The sequence below is a fragment of the Lipophrys pholis genome, assembly GCF_963383615.2.
Source record: "Lipophrys pholis genome assembly, chromosome: 16".
Taxonomy (NCBI): Eukaryota; Metazoa; Chordata; class Actinopteri; order Blenniiformes; family Blenniidae; genus Lipophrys; species Lipophrys pholis.
Window position 1 is genome coordinate 9,601,394 of NC_137634.1, and position 23,501 is coordinate 9,624,894.

At 41.4% G+C, this 23,501-nt stretch overlaps 3 protein-coding genes and 1 long non-coding RNA gene across 6 annotated transcripts in view; 3 read left to right on the top strand and 1 right to left on the bottom strand.

The window, feature by feature from the left end:
* The first annotated feature begins 717 nt into the window (after positions 1 to 717).
* rnf121 (ring finger protein 121) lies at positions 718 to 7,660 on the top strand. Of its 2 annotated transcripts, none has more exons than XM_080482847.1 (9): positions 718 to 898; positions 2,682 to 2,719; positions 3,094 to 3,235; positions 3,447 to 3,601; positions 3,703 to 3,810; positions 4,590 to 4,710; positions 4,815 to 4,948; positions 5,850 to 5,951; positions 6,474 to 7,660. In XM_080482847.1, exons 1-9 carry the CDS (start codon positions 821 to 823, stop codon positions 6,592 to 6,594), a joined length of 999 nt encoding a protein of 332 aa, XP_080338973.1. In that variant the 5' UTR covers positions 718 to 820; the 3' UTR covers positions 6,595 to 7,660. The 2 variants fall into 2 exon arrangements, with proteins under 2 accessions (XP_080338973.1, XP_080338974.1); XM_080482848.1 differs by having other exon boundaries at positions 737 to 889; positions 6,474 to 7,656.
* Positions 7,661 to 7,692: 32 nt separating this feature from the next.
* On the top strand, positions 7,693 to 8,963 carry LOC308121346. Its single transcript, XR_013936096.1, has 5 exons — positions 7,693 to 7,930; positions 8,008 to 8,049; positions 8,133 to 8,195; positions 8,296 to 8,425; positions 8,514 to 8,963. It is a non-coding gene; the product is annotated as an uncharacterized lncRNA (long non-coding RNA).
* On the bottom strand, positions 8,821 to 15,697 carry nlrc3l1 (NLR family, CARD domain containing 3-like 1). Of its 2 annotated transcripts, none has more exons than XM_080482526.1 (7): positions 15,659 to 15,697; positions 13,585 to 13,848; positions 12,616 to 12,720; positions 12,401 to 12,478; positions 12,189 to 12,297; positions 11,848 to 12,088; positions 8,821 to 11,740 (listed from the first exon to the last, which is right to left on the bottom strand). In XM_080482526.1, the coding sequence occupies exons 2-7, from the start codon at positions 13,752 to 13,754 to the stop codon at positions 10,176 to 10,178; spliced, it is 2,268 nt and encodes a 755-aa protein (XP_080338652.1). In that variant the 5' UTR covers positions 13,755 to 13,848; positions 15,659 to 15,697; the 3' UTR covers positions 8,821 to 10,175. The 2 variants fall into 2 exon arrangements, with proteins under 2 accessions (XP_080338652.1, XP_080338653.1); XM_080482527.1 differs by having other exon boundaries at positions 15,599 to 15,671.
* A 6,256-nt stretch (positions 15,698 to 21,953) lies between these two features.
* LOC308122171 (connector enhancer of kinase suppressor of ras 2-like) overlaps positions 21,954 to 23,501 on the top strand; it is a gene marked incomplete at its 5' end in the record, with an annotated part of 35,081 nt that continues 33,533 nt past the window's right edge. Inside the window, one exon of the mRNA XM_080483848.1 lies at positions 21,954 to 22,017. Coding sequence (XP_080339974.1) covers positions 21,954 to 22,017 — 64 coding nt within the window. The remainder of the gene's footprint in view (positions 22,018 to 23,501) is intronic.

A 23,501-nucleotide genomic window follows, 5' to 3' on the forward strand; every position in this document is an offset into this window, starting at 1 on the left:
GTAACAAGAAATAACTAAGTGATTATATTGTATTAGTAATATCATACATTATCTAATAGACTATATGTCTTGGCTGTTTTTTTTTTGTTGTTTTATTTTCTGTTTTATTTTAACAGTGTTATTATAGCAGCCACATTATCATTATTATTTAAGTTTATGAACAGGGGTGGGAGTTAATAAGCTTGTCTTCTTCCCACTCCTTTTCGAGCTAGAGTGTTGATATTATTTTTTCTTTTATTGTATTTTTTTCTGGCTTTTATGCCTGTGTTGTGTAGCTCGAAATAAATTTGGAAATGAAAAAAAAATAAATAAAAAAATGAATGTAAGCAATATAGATCAGATGGCAGGAAAAGCTTTGTGCCAGACCGAAGTGCATTGTGCATTCAGAGTTCATTGCAAATATTTTATCTCCCGCTTCATGATCAGTTTATCCCATGTACCAGAAGAGGGTGGGGACATGGGGACAAGATAGACACCAACGGACACACTGGTGGACACAAGTGCTTCAGGGGACCGTGAAGCTGAAGAAAAAGGCCTATATAGGGATTAATCAATTTGAATAATGAATCCACACATATAGCTTTGTCTTAGAAAAAAAACAACACTATTGAAATAATAGAGACCATCAAGTGGAAATAGAACTTGCACCTTATATCCACACACGGTATCAGTGTGACAGTTTGACCATTTGACCTACATTCCCCGGAGTTTTATTTTGAAGGAGCCGCGGCGGCGAGGACAGGAAGTGAGCCTCTCAGCTCCGTCTCTCCTCCAGCTAATGCTAATGGCCCCGGAACGGTAATAAAGCAGCACTCCGAAGATGGCCGGGGTGTTTGAGGTGGAGGTTGATGGTGTGGAGCACGACCACGGACTGGGGCACCACGATGAGGTGAACCAGGTGAGGTTGCCGGGCCGCGTGGCGGCGATGTGACGGGTTAGGACAGGTGGTCGGGGGACGTGTTTATCCGCTTAGGTGTTAGCTGTCAGCCGAGCTACTGCACGCCCGAGTTTAGCCTGTCGTCAGCAGCTTGCAACCGGGAACCATATGGTGCCCCGGCGAGGCGTGTGTGTGTAAAATGTATTTATTCTGTAAACAAAACATTTGAGCTGTTTTTCAACGTAGAATTTGAGCTGAACGTGACCAGAGAGTATTAACCGTCAACTAGCAATGCTACACTAGCTAGCCCGAGTTCACTTCATCTCGTTCAACTTCACTAACATCTTAGTTTTTGACACCAAATCTGCATTTATCAGTTCTCGTCCCACTCCAACATTAAAGCTGCTACTTAAATAAGAGTTTGATATTTTGATTTCCGCTCTAAAATTACAGCTGATGTGGCTGTTGGGGTCAAAGGTCTCAGTCACAGGATGTAGTAGAAGTGTTTCCTTTGAGATTTCAAACCTGTGCTCCACCCTGACACACACACACACACACACACACACACACACACACACACACACACACACACACACACACACACACACACACACACACACACACACACACACACACACACACACACACACACACACACAGCTCAATTGCCTCAGCCTTTGATTACCTCTCTGATCGCTCCTATTCAGTCTGTAACTGAATAAGTACATGTCACAATGCTGATTCAACTTATTTTACAAACCACAAATAAGATCTGTGCAGTTACTGTATCTACCTATACTATATCTGATACTTTCATTTAAATGCCTTATGAAAATAAATTAGTAAAAGCCAGTAGGGAGAAAATGATTTATAAATGGCCATGCTTACCATGAAGAGAAACCTTTTCAATTTATCTCTGCATTTTGCTTTGAACCATCTTAACAAGATTGTCTTAACAAAATCTGTTTTTGTGAATGTCACGACAAGAGATTTTCTCTGCTATCTTGTTTAAACATTTTCTGCAGACATCAGCAACTATAACTAAGACTTTTTATTTGATATTCATTAGGAAAAGCGTTGTCAAACTGAAGAACTGTATTTCACTCCCCCGTCTCCGAGCAATTAAATAATTAGATTTAGCTTCTTTTCTTTTCTTTGCATGAAAGCTTTTTTGACTTTAAAGTTTTGATAAGCTACCCAAATGTGTTCTGAATATTGTGAAGGAACTTGTCTTAACTTTCAAAACAGAAGTGTCGCAGCAGCACCAGTTGCCGGCAACCTAAAGAGCATACATTGGTTAGCAAGGAACATTTGGCAATAAATGTGAATCGTAAGGAGACAGAATCTCAAAATATCTTCACACATTGTTCCTGTTTCTTCCAAACTTTGGTCCAGATCAGGGAGTTTCATCAGGTGATAATAAGGTGGAGGTCTTTTAATTTGTCGTCAGCTGCTCTTTACATCACAACTGATCATTTTTCCTATCTTATTTTATTAAATTTTTTCCCAGGCCTCCTACTGTCACACCAACCATCTCCATGTCCTCCTCCTGCCTAAGATATGATAATACGAAGCTCGCTGTTTGAAAAGTAATCTCTAATTATGGAGTTTGGTGGGATTGTGTAGTTTTAGGTAATTATATAGAAATGAGTGCCCCACTTGATCATCGGTCTGTATTTTTCTGTTTCTACATTCACATGAGTTTTACAAGTGGCTTACAGCGGTGTTTATTGTTGGTTTTTGGTTGTGTAAAAAGCCAATAATTATAATAGTAATTTCAGTTTTCTTTATTTTTTTTTAACAGTTCGATGTGTCCAAGCTTTCACCAGAAGAAAAGTGGAGGTGAGTGAATTTATTTAAATTTCAAACACATATACTATTCTTACCGTCTGTATTGATGAGTTAAACTACTGCGCCTTGCTTTTAAGTCGTTCAAATAGACACAATCACCATCACTCACACTCTTTCACACACTGCAGTGAATTTAGAGTTACATTCCACCTAATGTGTGTGTCTCTGGTCTGTAGGAAAACCCACACGTGCACAGGGAGAACATGTCAATTCTCACCGTGTTTGGACAGTGTTAACCACTACTGCACCGTGCAGACTTAATGCAGCTTGTGATACACATCCAGGCTGCTTTCATATACACCAGCACACAGTGTGTCGGTGCTACATCCCTCTTAACTGGCCATGTGCTACATTTCTCTCCACAGGGTGGAGCATGCAAGGATGCACGCCAAACACAAAGGCCACGAGGCCATGCATGCAGAGATGGTGCTGATCCTCATCGTCACCCTGGTCGTCGCCCAGCTCGTCTTGGTGCAGTGGAAACAGAGACACCCAAAGTCATACAATGTAAGAAGCGCCAGTTCTGCATGGGAAGTTTGGAAACGCACACATTAAAAGAAGATGGGCTGTTTGGATCATGCCCTGGTGCTCTCAATTTATGTAAAATATAAAATAGTGATCTGAATATACATATTGCAGCTTTAGTGTTTCCACAGTGGTGATGTCCAATGTCGAGTTTCCTTCTGTCTGCTGACGTGTATCCTCTGCTGTCTTGTAGCTGGTGACTCTGTTCCAGATGTGGGTAGTTCCTCTCTACTTTACCACCAAACTTCACTGGTGGAGGTTCCTGACCACATGGTTTATCTTCTCTGTCATCACAGCCTACATCTCCTACCGTGCCACTCGCAAGCCTCTGGCCTGCACCACACCGAGGTGAAGCTGCTGTGGAAGCTTGAACAGGATTTAGTGAGGAAAGATTTGATTAATACATAACCTGAGTCTGACCATTTCTCTTTTCACTTCCATTTCTACAGATTGGTGTATAAGTGGTTTCTTCTTCTCTACAAGATAAGCTATGCCACGGGAATCGTTGGCTACACTGTTGTCATGTTTACACTTTTTGGTATTAACCTAATATTCAGGTATGTATTCAGACTGTAAAATAGTGGACTGGTCTAATGCCTTTTTTTGCAGATTTGATTGAAATGACTAAGCACCGTCTATCTTTGTATTTTATTATTTCATTTTAAATGTTCAGGAAAGCTGTGGATGTACCAGCTTGATTGAGATGAGTGTTCTGATGTGAACATAATCCTGAGCTAATTCCAGGAGTGGAATCAAAAAGCAAATTTACTGAAAGATTGCAGGTTTGTTAACTCTGCATTAAGCCAATGTGGAGCTGAAAACCAGAGTTTTCAATTCCTCTTAAAAGGAGATCACTGCTCCCCATTGGGATTTCTTCATGAAACTTCAAGAAATACTACATTGGGAAGAGATAAAATAATATATGATGTGGTGGCCCACAGGTTAGAGCTCCTGACTTGAAGGTCACACCATAACACTCCTAATCAAATGGGTATATTCCTGTTGTCAAGTTGAGTTGTCTCTGAGGAAAGTTGTGTTTAAATTTTTTTGTCAGCAAGTATATAAACCTAGTGTGCTGTGTGTTTGTCTGTCTTGTCTAAAAAATAAAAAATGAGTCTGTTTTAAGCCAGCCTAGTGAATGATATATATTGTCCTTTACTGTAGGGTCAATTTTGCACTTCTTCCCTAAAATTTCAGTTAATGGAGATACCTTTAAATGAAAGACCTGCATCTGAAATTCATAGTTTTCTGTTGTTGAAAAATCTGTGACTGTAATTCTACTTTTGTTTGGCATCCACACACTGATAATGCAATCCATTGTTTTTCCCCTGTCCAGGATAAAGCCAGAGGACGCAATGGACTTTGGCGTTTCTCTGCTGTTTTATGGGCTTTACTACGGGGTCCTTGGACGGGACTTTGCAGAGATGTGTGCAGATTTCATGGCTTCAACTGTTGGGGTATGCAGACAGTCAGCACGCACTGAGTTGCTGTGGACAGACTCTGAAATGTGACCTAAATCTGACCTAATTTTTGTCCCCCCCCCCCCCCCCCCCCCCCCCAGTATTACAGTGCATCCGGCATGCCCACTAAGCACCTCTCTGACAACATCTGTGCTGTGTGCGGTCAGCCCATTCTTGTAGACGTCAGCGAGGAAGGCATTATCGAGAACACTTACAGGTTATCGTGCAACCATGTGTATCCTCCTCATCAAGGATTTTTATATGCCACTTGTTCACATAAACCGACAGTTTAGGCACATGGGAATTCTTGCGCAGGGCTTTCATGGAAGTCGAGTTAAAAAAAACCTGAAAAGACACTCTACAACAGTGACATAAGGTATAAATACAAAGGAAAATCACATGCTGCAGCTGAGCTACGTGACACAGTACGATATTCCACGCAAGCAGATTTAATTTCCTCAGTTAAAGGAAGTTGAGACTAATTGTACAGTCATGGGTTTGTTTCGGAACCACTATACAGGGTGTATTTGCGTAACACCTCAAAGAGGAAATAGCAGTTGACTTGACCTTTTTCAGGTTTTTAATGTCTCTTCAAATGAATTCCTGTTACTCCCATGACAGTGATTCCCGTCTGCTTACCTGGGCTGCGTTTCATTGGCTGGTGTCACCGTGGCGTTCCTCTGGGTTAACGTTGTGCTCACAGTATGTCGGTGGATGTGCAAAATCTGCACACTTAAAATTTTAAAACATTTTTACCATTATTTTCATATTAGATGGTGAAATTGCAGCTTTCCAACCAAAAGCAGACACATTGCAGAGTAATAACAAATGTATCAACAAACAACTGCTCATTTATTATTTATGCATGACATTAGTCCCAAAGATCTAATATTAGGAGTTTTATTGATTACACAAACGTACAAATATGGATTTAACATTTAACACAAGTGACTTACTGAACAGTTCAATACATATTGACATTTTGTTTTGTTTCTGGGCTTTGGGTAAATTACACTGTATGGTGAATTATTGATTGCTGTATAGGCATAGGAAGGTTTAATGTTTCAGTAATAATGTGTCTCCTCAGACATATTTGAGTTTGTTTCCATCGGTCCGAACCTTAACTCCAAATCTAGGTTCCACGAGTTCTGCATAAGAGGATGGTGCATCGTGGGGAAGAAGCAGATGTGTCCGTACTGCAAAGAGAAGGTGGACCTGAAGAGGATGTTTAGTAACCCGTATCCTTTATTCTGTCATTCTCAAACATGTGAGTGTAAAGCATCAACTTTGAGGACAAAATGTTCACCTGCTGCATGAATACATCCCTCTCTCCAACTGGTGCCACGAAGAAGAGTTAATCAAAGATGATTATTCGCTGCACCTGTCTGTGGTCATAATGTTATGGCTGCACTGTGTCGCCGCCAAACAAAACAGTTTGTGAAGGATGACGAAGTCTCCAAGTTTACAAATGACACTTTGGGAATGTCCCCAAGTTTGAATTCTCAAACCTGCTGAATCTCAGAAGTGCGACGTCTTACGTAAGCGGTAAGATTTATCGAAATTGTTGGCGGGGCATTCAAAAGAGGAGATGAAACATTTTTAGGTTTGTGTGTGAAGTTCCTCTTCCTTTATGCGGTTGAGAAAGAGACACTTCTGACTAGCTGGGGTATCTCCATGCCAAAAACAAAACAAAAACCTGTCGTCATTATCAGGCTCATGCATTACTTCTCATGTTTTCTCCTTAACCAATTATTCCTTAGCTGGGAAAGGCCACATGTCATGTATGGACAACTTTTAGACTGGCTTCGGTACTTGGTGGCCTGGCAGCCGGTCATTATTGGATTTGTGCAAGGTATCAACTACGTGCTGGGTTTGGAGTGACGTACCCTCGGATGTCTGAAACGGACGTACACGCCACGCAGAGAAGATATGCACTGGCTCAAGAGACTGAGGGCCTAATATTAAACTAAAACACCAATAAAAAAAAAATAAAAAAAGTGTCTATACTTTTTGTACATATTTATAGGCACATATCTGTATTTACAGTTTCTCTGAACTTTATTAGTAAGAATCAGAATTTGGATGTCAGCTTACCAGGATTTGCTTCACACCAACCTTCATGATTGGATTGTGCATCTTGCGGCCTAGTGAAATGGTTCTCAAAGTGTTTAGAGGGAGGGGTACTTTTTAACTAACGTCTTAACTGTTTGCTAATACTCGAGTGAAAGGATCATACTGGAGTTTTGTCATCTACACGACTTATGGCGAGCAAACGGTAATAAACGAGTAAAGTGAACTAGCATGTGCCTCTTAAATCTCATGAACTCTACATCCTCTGGAGCCATTGTGCAACTGCTATGTTTTCTATTATTGCTTTTCTTTCTGTTGGACAAACGGTTTTTAACTCCAGTGTCATGGGTTTCTCAAGGGCTGACAGTCATAGTTATAATCATCCTGAATCAAAAAAGGAATTTTTAGTGCGGACACATCACAGTGTTTGGCAATGTGGGTGTTAAAACAGCTCAACCTCTGGAAAGACACATCCTCATAACTGGGATGGTAACTAATTTGAGTTTTACAATTGAAATAAGGTAGCTGATCTAAAACTAGCAAGTGATCACAGTGACAAGCGTCCCAGAATGATCCTTTGACTCTGTGTGATTGCTGATTGATGCCAGTCTAATTTATTTTCATGTGATCTGTGTTCTTTTGTGTTACGGGGGGGGGGGTTCTAGGCCAAAAGTTGCTGTGACGTGGCGGGTGGTGGTATTTTGCAGGTCTTGGTTGCAGTAAATGCGAAACAAAGACACTTCTAATGACCGTTTCTTGTCCTTTCATCTCTACCAGCTCAAGCAGTTGAGAAAACTGTACAACAAGGTTAACATTTTATTTTCTGGTAAATGTTTTGATGAATATCATTTAATAAATGTCACCTGATTCATATTGTGTGTTTCGTCTGTGTATCTCCACCTTTTTTCTTTTTTTTTTTAAACCCAAAACACAGACCTGTGCATGATTCAGCAAATTCAAATTGTGTTACATGTATATTGTTCACGGGTTTCTTCTCTAGAGCACAAAGTAAATATTTTCAGAGGAAATTCCCGTGTGCTGAGTGGGCGAAGGGGGAAGTGAATTAGGTTTAAATAGTAATGCTCCACAGCAGTCAGCAGCTGGAGTCTCACAGGAGGAAACATGAAGCTGTCGGCTGTGATCAAAGGTAAGAACACATCACGGTCCCAGTGCTTATCCTGCATTAACGCTGTGTGGATGTAAAGCATACCGTTTCTGTCACAGCTTGGGGGTCTTTGTGTCTGCTGCTTGCAGGTGGATTGTCAGGTATGGTACAAATCAAGAGTTTGGTTTATTTTCATGTGATCATTTTGTGTGTGTGTGTGTGCTAACTTAAGTTGGTTCTTCAGTCCACGTGGAGGATTCTCCAGAAATCATCGGGCCAAAACGTGTCCAGATGAAAGTCTGTCTAGGTAACTGCTCACAGGGTGATTTTAGAAAACTTTGCAATGAACCATTTTGAATTGGTCTAAATGAGTGTGTGTGTGTGTGTGTGTGTGTTTTGCCTCACAGGTGAGCGGTTAGTTCTTCACTGTGATGCCTTGACAAACTGCGCTGCAGATGAGGCTCTGATCTACTGGCTCATCGGCGACTCCTTCCCTGAAGACACGCCAAGCACCCACAGAATAACCGAGTCAAACGAGTGAGTTTTTGCCTTCTTTGAGTTGTGCTCATTATTTCTGACTCAATTCAGACAGACTGATCGAGCTGCAATGACTGTTTGCTTTTAGAAACACCTTAGATGACGGTGCAATCGTTCAGAGGAGCTTGCTGCTGAAGAGCGTCACAGCGGAGGACCTCAAATCCACCTTCAGATGCATTGTGACAAATTCTGTGGGGCTGGCCCAAAAGAACATAACACTACATGCAAGAACTAGGAGATGTAATAGTGGTTGACAGAAAACTATAAACAGCATTCATGTGTTTCATCCCACAATGTACTTTTAAATTAGATGTGTATGACTGTTGAATGTGAATTTCTTATATGTTGTACTGATCAGTGGTAATCGGAGGAAGAATTGTGCCAGAAATGGCCATGAGGTAATGTATAGACCTGCTGGCTTCAACAGAAGTCTATTATCCTTTAATGCGAAGTATTGTGTAGAATGAAATGAATGCCAACAAGGATGCAATCTGAAATGGAAACAGTCCCCGACAAATAAAACAGATTTTTTTCCATCAACCTTTTTATATGAATCCAAATGTACTATCTTAATAACAGTAAACTGTTTACTTTACTGCCATTGAATACCTGCCACACAATACTTGAGTGATGAAAATGTCAAAAATGGGTTGTTTCAGACTAACAAAGATGAGTTACAGGAAGACAGGTGATTCACCTTAACTTACCTAAATGTAGAAGTGGCAAAAAGAATTAGACTCCAAACAAAATATAGTGCAAGAAATATAAAATATAAACTCTTAACTAACCTTAGCTAGATGTAGAAATGACAAAAAGAATAAGACTCCTAACAAAATATAGGAGTGAAAGTGGCCGAACGTTAAATTGCACTGTGGTTACAGAAAGAATTATTGCACAAGTATGATCATGTGCAGTGAATAGAGCATTAGCTATTCCACAGTTTTGCATTATGGTATGTGAGATGGAGGATGGTGAGGTGGATAGCGGCTCCTGCTACTTCCCTTCTGTCCTCTGTTGCCCCCCCCCCCCCCCAGTGAGGAGTTGTACAGCCTGATGGCCTGAGGACAAAGGACTTCTTAAGTCTGTTAGTCCAACATTTAGGAAGAAGCAGTCTCACTGAACATGCTCCTCTGGTTGTTGATGACGGTGTGAAGGGTGTCTGGTATTGTCCAGAATGTCCAGCAGTTTATTTAGTGTTCTTGCCTCAGCTATAGTCACCAGAGAGTCCAGCTTCATGCCGACTACAGAGCCACTCCAGTTTATTTTTGAACTGAATTAAAACATATCACCATGAGATGAAGATAATTCAGTCAGTTCTCACACAACCTCAAGCTTGAACAATTCAAAAAAAAAATAAAAATCTATAAATAAAACACAGTTACACCTTCAGGTGTTTTAGAGACACCAATTGGCCTCAAATGCATATTTCTGAACAGTTGGAATGAATCCAGCGTAGCCAAAGACAACCCACCCACACAGAGGAACTTGCAACATACATGTTAGACTCCGAAAACCTTCAAATATGCACCGTGCGAAAAAAACAGTAAATCAAATCAAACCTAAAGTACTACAACAAATGAAAAAAGACAAACTCAGATTATCCCAACTGCTTCAGAAGCTGTTAAGTGTTTTTTTAATTGTTTAGTCCTGATAGTGTTAAAATCAAATCAGATCCTGGTTTGATAATGAAATGTGGTTTGGTTCTCCCATTGCATCTTGTTTTATCATTAGTGTTTTAAACTGATGAGTCTCACACGCCCAGCTCCTCCAGGCAGTGCTGCAAGTTTTTGATCCTGTCTGGATGCTGGTTGTCTCTAGTCTTCTTGTTGATGAGCGCTGCAGCGTCGCTGGTGGCAGTTGGCCACTCTAAAGACGTGTTGCAGAAGGGCTGGAGGAGTTGCAGGTTGGTTCTCGTCAACATCCCAAACAGGAATCTCAAGAAAATGTCCAGTTTGCCGTCCTCATGCTGCAGGCTTCTGTCCAAGGCACTTTTGTACAGTTCCATTATCCCCCGACCCTTAAAGATGTCTTTAAGCCTTTTTTTGAGGTTATGCTCAAAATGGTTCCTCCCCTGGTTTGTAAAGGAGAGGAACACATAAAGAGCAGCCATGTACTCCTGCATGGTGGGGTGGATGAAGCTGAAGGCTTTCTCTCGGTACAAGACCTGTGGCTTTATGAAGAACTCGGTGCCGATGCCGCTGCAATCCACCACCTCGTTGTCATCGACCCCGTGAGGCTCCCAGTCGTTGCTCTTGTTCATGCAGAAGGTGCCTGCTTCCAGCATGGTGAAGGCCAATTGTCCCACCTTCATGAGAAAGTCCCTTTCATCCGCTGCACTGCGGGCTGGAGCTCTAAAGGAGCGATGCTCTCGCATGAGCAGCAGCACCAGCTTCGTGTACATGTAGGTGAGGCTCCTCGGCAGCTCCGCCTGGGCCCCCTGCTCCGTGAACACGCGCTGGCACTCTTCGGCCACGAGTGAGCAGAACAAAGGAAGGTGGCACATAATGTGGAGAGTTCTCAAAGACTTCACGTGTGAAATGACGCGAGCCGCCTGCGCCGCGTCCTCGAACCTTTTGCGGAAGTACTCGTCCTTTTGTGGGTCACAGAAACCTTGTAGCTGGATCTCGCGACAATGCACATCCCAGGGGATGGTGTGCTTCACCTGTGACCGAGCCGTGACCAGGAAGAGGCCCTGGAAGAGCAGCCTCCCTCTCAGCAGGTTGACCACGATCACGTTCAGAGTGGTGGGCTCTGGGAAGGCGCCGTATAACTCCGTATGAAAAAAGTCAACCTTGTCACGGTATTCATCCAGGCCATCAAATACGAGCATTACTTTACACTCTGCCTTTGTCAGATCGTCAAATTTGAGTTTTCTTGTCGGTGGGTACAGTTCCTGTATTATAGTCAACAGAGAGATTTCCAAGTCCTTGAATTGTTCAAGTTCTCTGAATGTGAAAGGAAACAGGAAAGTCACGTGTTGGTGTGATCGTCCCTCAGTCCAATCCAGGATTAACCTTTGGACCAGCGTAGACTTGCCCGATCCTGCCACTCCGGTGAGTAACACAAACTTTAAATCGTCACGGTTTGCGTCTTCAGCGGCAAGAATATCTTTTACAGGGAGCAGCTTGTTTTCTCCTGTATTGGTGCTCAGCTTTTCTATCGTCATGACCTCATGTTCAATATTAGGGCCATTGTCACTTAAGGCAGAAATGCATAGATCAGTGTAGATTTCATCGAAGGGCCTCTTCTTTCCCCCAACGTCAGTCACACCATATTTCTTCCTCAGAATTTCACACACCTCATAACGTACTTCATCTGAGCAAAAAAACCAAAAGAAAAAACAAAAAAACACAAGAAGAAATATAGATTAGGATGTATCCCGAATAAGGTTAAATTTAGAACAACACGACTAAAGTACTCACTTCTGAGACACTGGTTCTTGAGGTCATGAACTATCAAACTCAGCTGCATCTCCACGAGAAGATCTTTGGTGATCTGCAGAGACTCTTCGAGTCTGTACCGCTCGAGTAGCCGGTCAGCAAGGTCCACCAGGTCCATGTGTTGAGGCGAAGTGTGGAATGACTCTGGGTAATGCTTCCACAGCATTGCCTTGAACAGCCTCAGTTTGGCTGCCGACAGGCTCTTGAGGGTGTCACAAATAACCTGACGCCAAAAGAAAGAACAAAGTGAGTACTGAAGTACATGTGTGCACTAAGACATGAAGGAATGTATATGTATAGAAAAGAAAAGATCAGGAACTGACTTTGAAAGTGAATGCCACAGTCAAGGATGGATGCTTGAACTCATTGGTAGGTGTGGGTACTTCCCTTGTGTCTGTAGCCTCTGATGCATCCTCCTCCTTCACTTTCGCCCTGTTGAGGCACACGTAGATGATACAATACACTTTAATCGCTGATCTATTATTGAGTCAGACAGTAACAAGCTGAAGGGCTCCATAGTGACTGAAATTCTTACTTGGGAGTTCGCTTTGCACAATCGTCACTGTCAAAGGAGTAGCAGCTCGAGTATGAATCAGTTCTCACCAGCTGGACCCTGAGGAAAGAAAAGAAGAGAATAAAGCTTCACCTACATTCAGTGATAAATCTGATCTCAGATGTATTGGGGTACAAGATTTCGAAAAGCCAAATGTTTGCATCCAGCTTCTCTGAGACCCCGTGTCTCCACTGTACCTGGTGTAGGATTCTTCTTCTTCATCATCTTCCATTCTGTGTGAGCCTCCACTTGACATGGACTTGTAGCTCTGAGCTGGAGACAGGGCCTGCTCCACGTGATACCTGAAGGGGAAAAACATGGATGTGTTGCTCAGAGGACAAGCAAAACAATCAAGAGTGATAAAACAGCTGATGTTACACAATATACTCTCTCAAGTGGAGAAGTCTTTCTCTGATATATTTCAATGAACTACATGCATGCATGGAGGGAATTTTATCACTGATTTAGAATATCTCAATGAATTGTGAAAATGAAGCTTTGAACTTAAAAGAGTTTGAAAACCAGCAAAGTGTGCAACTCTCAGTGCACAACAGTGCTGTACCGAGTTAACTAAAAGTGACTAAATGTCTCTTCTCTTTTAACTCTATGCAAGCTCTGTGTTTATTATGAAGAACTAGAGGAGCAAGCCGACATGTTTGGAAAACCACATCAGGAGGAAACTTTGATGCCAGACACCATTAAGTATAGATCAACGATAGATAACACCGTCACTCTTAAGTCTGGTGAAAGGGCTTAGGAAGCTCATCCAGAGCAAAGTGAGACTCATGTTAATGTACACAGAAATAAAGTTGTGCGTCATGAGGGCCACAAAAATGTAATCCTGACTACTATAGGGCCAAATTGAGACAAAGCAAATTCAATTTCAAGGACACATTATATAATTATTGCTACTAATTCAATAAGAAAGTTCACTGAAGGTGCATTGAACACTATAGTATTGAGGGGAGTAATCCCAACCAATTGTAAAAATGACCCATGAAACATAAAATGTATTCATTTTTAGAAACTGGCTCACAGGGACAACATCTGACACGTCCTTCACCCATGTCTGGATTAGATGAATTTTAAATCATTTCTATAAAAGATTACCCTCAAGGTGTTAGAAAGGGAGATAGAGGATATTAAAGAGAAACAAGTCTCACTACCCGAGGCTGATATCCATTGGACCCGGTCCGAGGTCAAGAGAAGGTCTTCTTTCAGGCATGTAGTAGAGTCCATCATCCTCATTAGCCAGATTCTGGCCTCGAGCGGACGCACCTTCCCAGGAGGAGGAGCCACTTCGCGACATGTTCATCGCTTCTTCAGGGCTGTCCATTGTTTCAAAGGGAAGGTTTGTCAACGATGGACACCCTGAAGGAGATTACTTATCATTGTCAGGATATAGTCTCAACGTGGTGACGCATCTGGACCTTCAGAGAAAAAGAAAATAACAGCCATTTGTTCCATTTGTAGGCAAAACAAATCAGACAAAGGTGGTACAGATGGAAATTGAATGAGTGATAATGATATGATCTGCAATAAATACTCTGTTTTTCTTTGTTTCCATCAGCAGTATTTCAGAAGCAGAGCACTTTGTTAAATCTGTCAACAATAGCACAAGTTTTGTGGTGAATCCAGTGGCGATTGCAAGGGTTTGATAAGCGAGTTATTCAGGTTTATTTGAACAAAGTTTCTAATCTGGAGGTATTTGAATAAATTTAAGTTAATTTACCTAAACTTATTGAACGGACGAACTCGGATTCGACACGTATAGTGACTCTGATGTGTGATCTACAGTCAGTGCGTGTCCCCGTTTTGTTGCACGCTCCAAATGACATCGCAAAACATTACACGGGTAATGAATGGATTCTCTCCCAAAGTTGCGGGTGCGCAACTCTTCATTACAATAATCCCCCATGTCAAAGCCAAGTCGATGATACACCCAATCCTTCCTTTGTTGAACTGGCATCATGAATGCAGCGTTAGCAGTGAAGGCCATTGTGAGAGTTAACCACACTGTTAAAATTCTTGCGGCGGTCCATTTACCGGTTACCTTTAACGACAAGATAACGCCCTGTTAAAGTTAACCGACTTTTGAACAACAAGATAACAGTGCTGTTAAAGATAACAGTGCTGTTAAAGTTAACAGTGCTGTTAAAGTTAACGGTCGGTTAAATGTATTCAACGACTGGTTAAAAGATAACCCGAGTTTTAAACAACCGGGCCCTGATCAATATCAGAAACAATCGCACACATCCGTAGAAGATACTTTGGAACAGAGTTACCAATATTGCACTTTGCAAATACTTGAACCATGACTGCTGTAGAGCCGATTTGCTCTTGACTGATACTGGATGTATTTTCCAGGCCTGAATCAAGACAATGGCAGTTTGCAAGATTTTCAAATTAACTCCTCTTTGTTGCTCTGGTGTTAAATATGACTTCAAACTTTCAAACAATATGCTGTTAAAGTATGAAAATCTTACATACTAATGATGACAAATGCTAAGAAAATCCTTCATTGAACAATACTGTGATCTATGCATCTATGAGCTTTTAATGTGATACTTATTACACTTCTCTGATGATGGCTTGAATTTTGATTAAGAACTGAATTTTTGCTGGATCTTCACCTTTCCCATATTACAAATGTGTTTACTACATAACAGCATTTTCTCAAGTACATGAGGAACTAGGTTATTTACGATTTATAGCAGTGGCCCAGTTATGGCTCCTCAACTTCATATCAACCATTAAGAGGAGAAAAGAGTTTAATTATCTATCAAATTCCTCATTTACATTTTGACTCTTGTGTGATGCTATTCAATTCTCCACTCAGCCACTGACTTGTGGCTGACAGAGTCATTACCAGGTAGGAGCCTTGTTTTGTACAGCTTGTTTTCTGAGAAATGTGTGTAGCAGGCGCCAATAATTAGGCAGAACGTGCGTAATAACTTGTTTAAGGGACACTGGCAACATTCAAAAACACGGATTTTAAAGTTTTAAAATTATATTGAAGATATTATAACTTTGTGAGGTCGTTTAACATTCTGAAACACACATTAGCAGGTGTAGCAGCACAGATAAGACTCCAAACGGGAAATAAACGCGAGTTTAAGTTTTTCAAAACATCAAAACATCAAATATGCTCTAAAACAATCTGAAATCAGAACTACATACCCTAATTTCGACTTGAAGACATTACTTTAAGTTTAAATGTGCTATAGTATTGTTACTCACCTACTCTTCCTGTTCCAGGAAACGTTTTCTTCTTCTGCTTCTTTTTAAATAGACTCGTAGGTCATCACCGAGGTGGAGCTGCCCCCCACAGGCCAGAAGAGAGAATAACATGCAATCCGCTTAGTGCTGCTGCTGACAGGAGGATGAGCAAAGATGGGACAGCAAAGAATATAAGTCTTTAAACCAAATATAATCACATTTGCAGTAGATACATTTGAAAGCTGTCAGTCTGTCCTTGTTGGTACTCTAGATACTGCAGGGTAATTTATTAGATTACAGTGTAATGTGTAAAGTATTCTGTTCAATTATTGTATGGTTATTATGGAAAAGTGTCCATCTTGCACGCACGCACGCACGCACGCACGCACGCACGCACGCACACCACTTTCTTTTAGTTTTTAGGCCCCACAAAGAGAAACGAAATCCATACAACTTTGATTAGATATTAAAGAAATATGCCACCTAAAAATATGTAATAGGGATTATTTTTGCCTCTAAAATGAAGATAAGTCTTCATGAATTGACTGTGTGAAGAGATTTAATAGCCTACCTTGATGATGCACACACCTTTCCTCACATATTTGAGACCGCTGTTCACCTCACAAACCAGAATATAATGATAACACATGCAGATATAACTAGCAAATACATACTCTGCACAAACTGACCAAGACAATTGAACCGGGGTCTTGTTGGAAAGCGACAATAGGAGCCACTAACCCAGTGCAGCATCATTATGCAATAGGTGAAGCTATTACATAAAATCGAGTCATCAGCAGCAATTTTTCCGCATAAATATCACACAGCCACACTTGACAATGCACAGCTATAAGCCTTTTTCTTGGATGACATTTCGAAATGTCACAGAGAAGCTCTTGCGTTAATAATAAAACCAACAATGAAGGCTGAATTCCATTTAGCTGCTTTTGGTTTTCCATCCTTGTATTGGCCTTTCTGGATCACTGATGCTCTGCTCTCATATAGTGTCATCTATACTGTTTCTGGAAGGGCCCTTTTCACCATTTTTAAAAATCTGTCTTCCTTCTCGAAGACATCTGACTCAAATGGACGGGTCAATATCAGGCTTTGAAGAGATTTCGTTTGAAACATGCTGAACCAGTGTCCTCAGGCGCAGAAACACAGCTCTACAGGCAAGATGTATGTTTTGAAAAGCCATCATTTATTCATAGCTTGCTTCAGTAGTGTGTTTAAATATACAATTTGAAAGCAACAGTAATAGCATGAAGGTTCAACTTGAACCCTTAAAAGAATATGGAACATTATTTGTGGAAATGTTGATCCAGAAAAGGCAAATCAGTCACCAAAAGCCTCGTAATAAAGACGAGTTACCCACCTATTGATTCACTTTTCAACTGGTGATGCAATGATTTTAATGAACTTATTGATACAGCAGAATCAACCATTTTAATCCTATTTGCTCCCATATTACTATTTGCCTAAACCTCCAGTGTCTCCTATGCGCAACAAGACTGTCAGCAGCTGGTTGGAGACTTGCCTGTTATGCAGCAAACATAGCCTGGAGTGATGAGTCCAAAACCTCTCTGACGAGAAGCTGCAGATGTTTGGTAAGTAAGCTCATTTCTCCCTCACTTCACACACTCGGATTCTAAAGCTTGCTGAGGTTAGTTCAAGTTATATTGTTTAAGGAAAGTGATATAAGTTGAACCCAATGGTCCTCTGACACGTTCTGCTCAAACAAGCATTGATGTATCAGATCTCTGAACTTCCTCTTGAGTTTATATACCAGGAATAAAGATTTTATTGTTTTTTCAGGATAACTTTTTGGTAAAATTGAATAAATTCCATTGTGAGACAACACAGACAACCTCCATATTTCAAATAACTCTGACTGCATTGAAGAGACCACAGGGTTACACTTCCATTTATAACTAATTCATGGAATCCCCAAACAATACATAATACACCAGACAACTGCTCTTATATAAGGTTGGTTCTGAATCTATGCACGTGCTGCAATCCCCTTCCAGCAAAGTGTGATTCATAAAGGTGAAAAAGGCAGCGCAACAAATATAAGCTATCGCTAGTCACGTTATTAAGCTTCACATACTGTTTAGATTCCCATCTCTGTATTTATTTATGATTATTGATCATGTTGAATGTCAGCGCTTACCCTGTTGGGCTTTAATCTGTTGCTATGCTGCCAATCAGCTTATTGATAAGCAAGAATATTTTTTCCTCATATAGTTGTAAGAAGTATTGCATCTTTTGCTTCTCAATTAGTTTTTTGTTATAACTAGACCTATTGAGATCAATGTTCCTTGTGCACCACACAGTGCTGTAGTGATAAGGACACTTGTATTATGGTGACAATTTTCCATCTGAGGCTGATGATTTTAAAGGCTATTTTGACAAATTCACCTTCTGCCCTGGTTGATTTATACAGATAATCTAGCTTTCTTCTCTGCAGTCCAAATCAATGCATTTGCTGCAAACTGGTGGCTTTAAATTGTCCGTGTGTCCATGTGCACCAAGTTACAATTACAAGAAAAAGTAGAACCTACATAACAAATATATCACAAATACAATACATTACAACGAGACACATCATGGATAAACACATAAATTGAGAAGCAGTAGTATTTCTGCTTATACCCTTGAACTTATTTATAGATATGAGTGTTGTTTACAAATTTTCGAAATTATTCCACGCCCAGGGGCCCGAAAAGGACATTTTCGGTAACTCACCAGAGATGTTTGTGCTTTTCATGCAGTTTTTTTGATTTGGAGGAACTTACCTTGTCCCATTTTTTTTTTTTTTTATGAAAGAAATGAAACGGAATAAGAATATTGTTGACATGAGTACACAAACCTGTAAAATGTAGGAGTGTGCCTTTAGTCTTAATTATACATATTTCGATTTGAGCCTTTGATCTGAGTGTCCCCTCAGTGTATGTTGACTCACAGCCTGAAGCTGTTTACAGCCCGGCACATGTCAGCATCCTGTCTGCTTGTTGAGCGTTGTTTCCACTACACCGAGCTTTGTGTGATGGAGGCGTGAGCAGCGACAAAGACAGCGGCTGTATGAGGGCAGACTAGTGCCCCAAGGGGTGAGGGAGCAGAAGAAAGGGAGTCATTGTTAGGTTACCAATTGGGTTGAACAGGTTTATTATTGACTTATGTTCTTGTCCCATAATTGCAGTAGTCAGGAGAATAAATGAGTAATTCTTTTTTTTTTTAAAGCAGGATAGCGTATCTACCATCAGTGCTGCCTGACATGTGTGAAAACACAGTTAAGAATCACGCATGTGCTTGTGTGCCCCCGTGGGGTAAAATCACTCACAAAAGGAATTCACAAAAGACTCCCATTGCTCTGAGCAGCCTTGCTGGGTAAATCCACATTGTGGGAGGAGAGCAAGTGAAAAGCTTCATGACAGTATTCCTCAGGGTGAATCAGTTAGATGGGCTAATATATATGACGTGTAATCAATAGAAAAACAGATCCTCCACAAGTATTAGAGATACACTGCAAGACTTTGTTGTGGGTCTTTTACAGTTTGCTTCCAGGTGATTACTTGGAAAAGCATATCTTCATTGTCCAAGCTAAGTTCAGTGATAAAAGACAGAGATAAATCAAGATTGACGGTAGGGAGTTGAAGATTTGCCATCGGATGGGCATGGATTTGTCAGAGATCGCTGATTGTGAGGGGAGGAGGCCTCATGATGCCAGATACTGCTGTTGATGAAATTAGAATTTGATTTATTCGAAGGATTGGGAAAAGTGGAGGTGGTGCACGCAACAAATCGATAGCTGTAGAGTCAAAAACTCCAGACGCAGGGAAAACCTGGAGGTCACAGGAGAGCAGCCAACACAGAAGAACTGGCAAACAAGTCCAATATATACATCTGCCACCAGGTGAAGACAATCAAGACAGGTGAAACACATCAGGGCAGAGATCAGCAATGAGACACAGGGAGGGGAAGTCAAGGAGAGTGAAACTGTGGACACAGGCTGATGTCTATACTTGATAAACCAATGTAAAACTGTCATAAGCTACAAAGCCTCAATCTGTCTTTTTTTGTTTTTTTAAATAAAAAATGACCATAAACCAGAAACTTCCAGCTTTGCAGTTGTAGATTATACACACCAAATGACCACCCTTTAGTAAGGCAGATGGAAGGTGGTAGGTTTGGTTCCATATCTCCCACTGTCCACGTGTCCTTGAGCCTCAAATTTCTCCTTATGGATGGATTCAGCACTTTGCATGGCAGCGGTGTGAGTGAGTGTGTGACTGGGTGTGTGAATGGTTGAATATGAACATTAAATTGCATCAGAGGCTGCTCAGGCAATGGAAAATAGCTCTACCACTGAAATCCATTAATCCTATATGAGATGATTTGAGATACTTTACATTCCAGTGCTATTCGACTGACCTTCGTTTTCGATGCTCATTAAAACCAATACTTTCACCAATGCAAACCCCAAATTTTGAAAAACAGAGTGATGTCTCTGAAATGACACGAGGACACTGGCTATTCTGTCCTGTTCCACTTGCTCCATAAGCAGTGTTGTTGCCGTTTCCAGAGGCAACAAAGCTCCACATATGACTGTGCTTGTGATTCGCAATCACAAAAATGCATCTCAGCATCCCAGCAGCTCATGATCGTCGTGAAGCTGCATGAGTCATTTATACAGTCAAAAGCTTAACATTCAGGAGTCGAGCTCTCAGAAACGACACGGATCAGGTCCTGAAAATATTCTCTGTGATGAGAAACATGTGTTTGCTTAAAATTAATGATGGATAGTTATGGGATTTTGTATAAATGCGTACTTCTGGTAAACAAGCGGGTTTTCAGTGGACAGACCCTTTGGCGGTGGCGTAGTATGCAGAGTGAAGATGACGAAATGAGGCCGTCCATTTGTGACCTCCCACTTGGCCACAAAGCGCTGCATCAGAGCATGAGAACTGCGGCACAGAGAAGAAGTGAAAACGGAGGTGGAGCTTTTATTTGTCATTGGTTTTATTTGTAATTTGATTAAAGGCAAGATTACATGAAACAGCAGGAAGAATTGAGAGTGGAGAGACTTTGTGCCGTATGTGTTCAGTGTGCGCTGTGACCTGAAGCTGGTATGACTGTTGGTGCAGTGGAGATGCACACTAATGAAAACTTTTTGAAAGCGGCTCCTCAGGTGGAACTTTTCAAAAACACTCCGACTCTGTTTCCGCGGAAAAATGCAACTTTTCTGAAAGGCTGCTACTGCGCATGCATCACCATGGCTGTAGTAAATAGTTCTTTTCCACACTTGTGCGTAGATGGACAGTAACGACAATGGCAGCATTAACAGTGGCATGACTCCCAGTCCATATTCTCCTGGGACTTGGTAGTACAGTTGCGAGTCCTCTGTAGTAACAATTTTTAAGTAATTTTTTTCAAAGAACTATGGCAAAAAAAACAACCTAATTTTTGATTGTGCGGACAGGTCCGAAGCTGCATAATGAAAACATGCATTTCTATTGGATGCAGAATGAGTTATTGGAGGGTTGTACAGTTTTAGAGGAGAACATTTTAAAATTTTATGTGAGGCAATAGTTTTAAATGATTGTTCCACGAAGCTTAACAGGAAACCCGGCCATAAATTAAAGCTTAAAAAAACAAACAAAAAAAACAAACAAACTGCTTCCACTATCCTGTGTTGTTCCTTTGTGGCACTGATCGGCCCTCATACATGCTCACTTGGCGAGGACGAGTGACTCCATGTCTGAGAGGGAGGGAGGGAGGGAGGAGGAGGAGGAGGAGGAGGAGGAGGAGAGGGAGGATGCTGCTGCTCACACACACTCCAGCATGAAGTGACAGTCCGCGCCTTGTGCTCTCCTCCGCTCGGTGCTGGGATGTATTTTGGACGAAGGGTCGGGCAGCAGCGACCCGCCAGCGCCGCGTCCGCCGAGCCTGACGTGAATAACAAGTAAAGAGTGTTTGTGTGAAGCGGAGCTGAGGAATGTGTTCGGTGTGTTCAGTGTGTTCAATGTGCTCAACGTGCTCAGGTCTGCAGGTCTCACACTTCACACAGCGACATTTTGGACCTCTCGGACCTACGTGGGTTTGTTTGTAAACACCCAAACGCAGCACAGGAGACCAGTCGGTGCTTGCATTTCTTTTTTTTTTTCCTGTTGTTTTCTTTAAATTGAAATTTTTTTAAAACATTTTTTTATTCCCCCTTTGTGTTTTCGAGCTCCGTTTTCTGCGCGGGGAGTTGTCTTGTTGGGAGTGTTTTTTTTTTTTTTTCTTTTGTCGAGCGTGAAGACAAACTTCTGCCATGGCTCTGGTGATGGAGCCGGTGAGCAAGTGGAGCTCCGCACAAGTGGTGGACTGGATGAAAGGTAGGCTTCAGGCAACCCTGCATGTCCAATCCGATCACACAGTGATTAGAAATAAACAAACAAACAAAAAAAAAACCCTCATGCATTTCATCACATGTCTGGAGATGCCGAAAGGAGAACAAAACACCTGCTGAGCCTCGATCGACTCTCCCCTCCGGCTCCTCCAGCCATAAACCGTCTGATCGATATTCCTCCAGCAGTTTCTCGAGACGACCGGTCCCTTTCACACACCGTCATGATCTCCAGGAGCACAACACATGCCAATCCCTTAGAAACGGGTTCAAACCCTCTATTGTGTCCCGATGGCCATTGTTAACCCAGGGCTGCCTGGCAGGAGGATGGAGGAGAGAATATCCAGCAATTTTACACACCGATGATCATCTCCACATCTGATATCAGAATGAGAAACAATTTCGATCGTCGGCCACATATCATATTTAAAATTTTTTTTAAAGAAAATAAAATAAAGGTCCATCATGGCTGCACAGTGTAGGAGCCTGTGCAGCCATCTGTGTAAGATGTTGATCCAGATGCTCCAAGTCAATAAGAAGTCGCAGCTGACTTACAGAAAAGCATCAGACTGGATCCAGATAGTCTTAAAACCTCATAATATGCAGAAACCTAGAGCTCCAGTTTATTTAACATTTATACAAGAGCATCTTTTGTAAATCAGAACCTCCTTTTCATTTCTGGGAACCCTTTAGCAAAATAATGAACTTATAACGTCTTATAATTGAATACCCATTTTCAATAAGAAAATTGTTTGTTTTTTTTGTCCTGAACTGTTGAAATGCTGCGTGGTGGTGGTGTAGTTGTTATCACTCTTGCTTCATGGGCAAGAATATCCCTGGTTAGATTTAAAGCTTGTGGAGTTTGTATGTTCTTTCTGTGTATGTGAGGGTTTTTTCCTCCAACTTATATTTCCACTTACGGTCCAAAGACATCAAGTCAATTGGAGTCTCGAATGGATGTTTGGAATAAATGGAAAAATGCATACAGTCAATAAACAAGCCTCATTTCTTATCAAATTACCTCTCATCAGGATACTGTGTGTGGAATAACTGTGAGGATACATTTTGACAAGAAAACAGACAAATATATTTGTGGATTCAGTTTTTTTAAAAAGAAAGGGGGGGCTCATGCAGACAGTACTCTTTACATTTCATTCATAAGATTTAGTCTTTGTTAAGTTGTTTCTTCAAGACATTTGTGTGCGTATTCGGTCCCCAAACATCAACGAATGCCCCCAAACGGCTGTGTAGGATTTGCTCCAGCACAACACTTTCAAGGCAGAGATTCCTCATGAGCTAAGCAGCTTTCTGTTTGTATTACAAAGTTTTTACCCAGAGCGAAAGGGAAATGTTGAACTCAGTGGGAGGGTGTTATCCTGGACGGCGTATTTGTCTTTCAGCGCTGTAATTGTCTCAGCGATGTAGGTTGTTTTGCTGAGCCATGTGCTCACGTGTCGGGGCCCCGGCCCCTCG